We start from the raw sequence: 4,170 nt of genomic DNA, 5'->3' as shown, positions 1-4,170 counted from the left end.
CGGGTCAGAACGGACGGGGTGCTGGGGAAGACCCGCCCAGAGAAGGGGAAATGCTTACAGGTCGCTGGGACGGGGCAACAGCCTGTCCCAGGAGCCAGCCGGCCAGGAGCGCAGGGGCGGAGGAGCAGCCTCTCGGCTTCTAGGAGCGCCGGCTCCCCGGTGGCGGCATCCAGCCCCGAGGTACCCACCGGGCACCGTCCCGCTTAGAACAGTCTCCTCCACATTCCCGCACCCGCGCCCCACCTGCCCGCAGCCAGGAGCGGGACGCCGCGAACCCTTCCAGCACTGCTTTCGAGTCCCCCACCCCACGCCGCCCTGAAAAACTCCGTTTTGGAGAACTGTTCCGTCGCCCAAGAAGTGGCGGGGAGAGTTAACGCCTGGAACACCCGCCAAGTCCCAGGGCCGCCGCCCCAGCCCTTCCTCGACAGCCGCTCAGGAGCCGGCACCTCGCGCCCCATCCCCCGGAGCCCGCGCCTCCCGCGGCTTCCTGCCCCCGCCCCGCCCCGCCCCGCCCGCCGCGCTATTTAAGGCGCCCCAGCCGGCAGCCAGGGTCCCAGCAGGGCTCCCCGGCGCCGCTCTGGCCTGCGTCCGTCCCCACCGCCACCTGGGCCGCCAGGCAGACAGGCAGTGAGTTGTGCTTGGGGTTGGGGGGCCGGGGCACCACTTGCCACCTGACAGGAGCTGGGGGTGCTGTGCAATGCGGGGAGTAAGGGAAGGGGTGCGAGCCACCACAGCCGCACTCATCCAGTCTGCGGGTGGCCAGGCTTTGTGCTGAGCAAGGCTCCTACCTTCTTTCAACCTTAAGCCCAGGACGCAGGAATAGTACCAATTCTATTTTCCAAGAGTGGAGACAGAGGGGCTGGGAGGTCCTCACTTAAGAGAGGTCCCAGTGTGTAAGAGGGAGTTGGGATTGGAACCCAGGTCTGGTTCCAGAGCTTAGCTCTAAACAGCATTGCCCCCCCACCCACCCCATGTTCTGGGAACTTTGTAGCCTGTGCCTCCACCTTACTAAGACAACCCAAAGAGTCTAGAATTTGGTAGCAACAGCTTGGGGGTGTTGGGGGAGGGGGCAGGAGGGATGGAGAAAGGGGGCAGGGTCAAGCATCCATACTTAAGAGCAGATCACTGTTGCTGGGAGGTGGAGCTAATGCAGGATTCTGCCTTTAGGATCTAACACCCCTCCTACCACAAACTCAAAAGTTCGAATGAGATATGAGTAGGGACCTGAGGCTTTGGGCACCCTGAGAAGCTGGAGATAGCACCACACCCTCTTCCACTGTCGGGGGCAGCCTGTCCTAGACAAAAGGGAGGAGGGGTATGGCACATCTGTGTGACCTTGGATATGTTCCTCAAATTCTCTCTTCCCATAAGCCCAGAAGCCTCTACTTGATCTGAGTCTTTTTTGGACTGTGGTCATCCTGGGACTCCGGCTGGGAACCAGAAGGACACAGGTGTGACCAGACAGGACCCTTGCCAGAGCTTAGCAGCCATCATCCAAAGACCTGCTTTTAGTCCCGACCACCTTGCTGGGTGTGAGCCCCCAGGCCTTGAGCCTCAGTTTCCCTGAGGATAAAAAGGGCATGGCCAGTCTTACTGCGAGCTTGTTGCCAGGACAGCTCCGAAAGGTATCACGCTGACAGTGTTTTCTGTCTCCCTGCAGCCGGAACCCCAGGAGCCATGGGTGACTGGGGTTTTCTCGAAAAGCTGCTGGACCAGGTTCAGGAGCACTCAACGCTGGTGGGCAAGATCTGGCTGACAGTGCTCTTCATCTTCCGCATCCTCATCCTGGGCCTGGCTGGTGAATCAGTGTGGGGGGACGAGCAGTCGGATTTCCAGTGTAACACAGCCCAGCCTGGCTGCACCAACGTCTGCTACGACAAGGCCTTCCCCATCTCCCATGTCCGCTACTGGGTGCTGCAGTTCCTCTTTGTCAGCACGCCCACCCTGGTCTACCTAGGCCATGTCATCTACCTGTCTCGGCGTGAGGAGCGGCTGCGGCAGAAGGAGGGGGAGCTTCGGGCACTGCTGGACAAAGACCCAAGCGTGGAACAGGCGCTAGCAGGTGTGGTGCGTCAGATGGCCAAGATCTCGGTGGCGGAAGATGGTCACATGCGGATCCAGGGGCCGCTGATGTGCACCTATATGATCAGCGTGATCTGCAAGAGCGTGTTAGAAGCAGGCTTCTTGTACGGCCAGTGGCGTCTCTACGGCTGGACCATGGAGCCCGTGTATGTGTGTCAGCGCTCACCCTGCCCCCACCCTGTGGACTGCTTTATCTCTCGCCCCACGGAGAAGACGATCTTTATCATCTTCATGCAGGTGGTCGGAGTCATCTCCCTGCTGCTCAACCTGCTGGAGCTGGTCTACCTGCTGTGCCGCTGCTTCATCCAAGGACTAAGGGCCCAGCAGGGCCAGAATGCCCGCCCACATCAGGACACCACATCGGGGCCTCAAGCTGACCGGGTCTTCTACCTCCCCATGGGCAAGGAGCCTGCATCCGAGCCATGGAACTGGGCCAACCTGACTACACAAGAGAATCTGGCTTCTAGCCCACCCCCCTTCCTGGACCAGTACCCCCAGAGTAGCCAGAAATCCCCCAGTAGCCTCAGAAGCAATACTTACAAGAAGCAGTATTTGTAGGAACCTGGGGTTTATGTCACCCAACGGCGGGGCCTGGGAAGTCTGGCTGCCTTGGTGGCCCCTCCTTGAAGGCTCTGCAGAGATGACTAGGACTGGGGGTAGCAGGTGCTTGCTGGCCAGAGGGCCTCACTTTAGGTTGTTCTTGGACATCTGGAGCCTTCCTGGTGACCAGAGGACACCTCATGGTTTCCCCTCCAAAACCTGGCTTTGCCCCAGGCACAGGCAGAGAGAACTTGGGCTGCTCTTGGCCAAAAGTGTGGGCCCTTTAGCATTTTTCACTTTTTTCAGAGGGACCCAAAGCCAAGTGACTCCGCCCCCACTGTCATGGGAGATTCTCCCCCACCCAGGTTTTCCTCATACCCTCTGCTCTCAGGAAAATCCTGGTCGAGGCTGCTGGGTCGGCCTTGGTTACACAACAGAGCCTGTGCGGGGTCTGGCCCTGTCAGGAAGACTGGGTATCTTGTTCCCCTCCCTCCTTCCTAGTCTCATTGTTTATGCTTCTAAAATAAACGGGACTCAACCACAAGCTAGGTGTGTATACTGATGCTGTCGTAACGTGCACCGGGGTGGGAGTTGAGGGGTGCAGTTGCTCTCCCCAGGCTTGCTTTTCTTTTCCGTCCTGCATAATCTCCCTTTGGCTTTTGCAACCCCAACTCCAGGTAGCACCTTACACCCTCAAACTCATACATCCTGCCTCAGCAGCCCTGAGTTCTAAACAGTCTGCCTTTTGAAATGCCTCGGGCACCATTCTCTTCTCATCCCCTGCCCAAGCCCCCTCAATCTGTCCATTAATCAGTGGCCAAAGCAGTGTCCGTCCCCAGCCTGCCCCATGGCCATCCAGTGCCCCAGCCACTTGCGCCCCCCACAGTGTGCTTCCTCACTGGACACACTCTGCTCCCCACGCCTGCCTGCCAGCTGAGCCCTTCACAGTCCAGCTCAAATGAGCCCTGCAATATAGAGTTGACCTGTGTGGAAGGTGACCAGGTAGAGGGTGCACACAGGTAGGGACCCTTGGAGGCAAGCTGGTCGTCCTCCCTACCCAGGGAGATCTGGGGCTGGGACTGGAAGAGGGAATGGGTCCTTCTCACATGGCCACATGCCTCTGCTTGAGGGACTTCCTAGCAGGTCGGCAATTTGGCCCCTCTCCCATCGAGATAGGTCTCCAAAACACCAGCTCTGTATCCCTCACTCCAGAACTCACTTGCTCACTACTTAGCCCTCAAGTCTGAATGCTCAGCTTGATAAAGTACCAGCCCTCTTCTTCCTGCTTTGGTCCCCATTGTTCCCTCTGAATCCCTGAAAGCCAACAGACCAGCCGCCTCCTGGCTCCCCAGACTTCCACCCTGCTCCTTTGACAACCTGGAGTACTTCTTCCTAAGTGCTTCCAACCTTCATCAGTCCTTTAAACACTACTGTGCCCTGGAAAAGGCAGAGCCTGAATGCAGAAGAAAGATGAGCTGGGATATCAGGGGGTCCTCAATTTAAATGATGCCTCTAACATGTATAAAGCCATGTGGTCTTAGGCAGATC

General features: G+C 58.4%; 1 protein-coding gene across 1 annotated transcript; it reads left to right on the top strand.

The window, feature by feature from the left end:
* Positions 1-566: 566 nt before the first annotated feature.
* On the top strand, positions 567-3,061 carry GJA4 (gap junction protein alpha 4). Its single transcript, XM_036256626.1, has 2 exons — positions 567-627; positions 1,661-3,061. The coding sequence occupies exon 2, from the start codon at positions 1,678-1,680 to the stop codon at positions 2,638-2,640; it is 963 nt and encodes a 320-aa protein (XP_036112519.1). The 5' UTR covers positions 567-627; positions 1,661-1,677; the 3' UTR covers positions 2,641-3,061.
* The last annotated feature ends 1,109 nt before the right edge of the window (positions 3,062-4,170 follow it).

The sequence above is a fragment of the Molossus molossus genome, unplaced genomic scaffold, assembly GCF_014108415.1.
Source record: "Molossus molossus isolate mMolMol1 unplaced genomic scaffold, mMolMol1.p scaffold_m16_p_12, whole genome shotgun sequence".
NCBI classification, from domain to species: Eukaryota; Metazoa; Chordata; class Mammalia; order Chiroptera; family Molossidae; genus Molossus; species Molossus molossus.
This window is presented reverse-complemented; position numbering and strand designations above follow the sequence as displayed.

Excerpts from the sequence above, each read along its gene's own strand:
- GJA4 (XM_036256626.1), top strand. The coding sequence starts at position 1,678 with ATGGGTGACTGGGGTTTTCTCGAAAAGCTGCTGGACCAGGTTCAGGAG.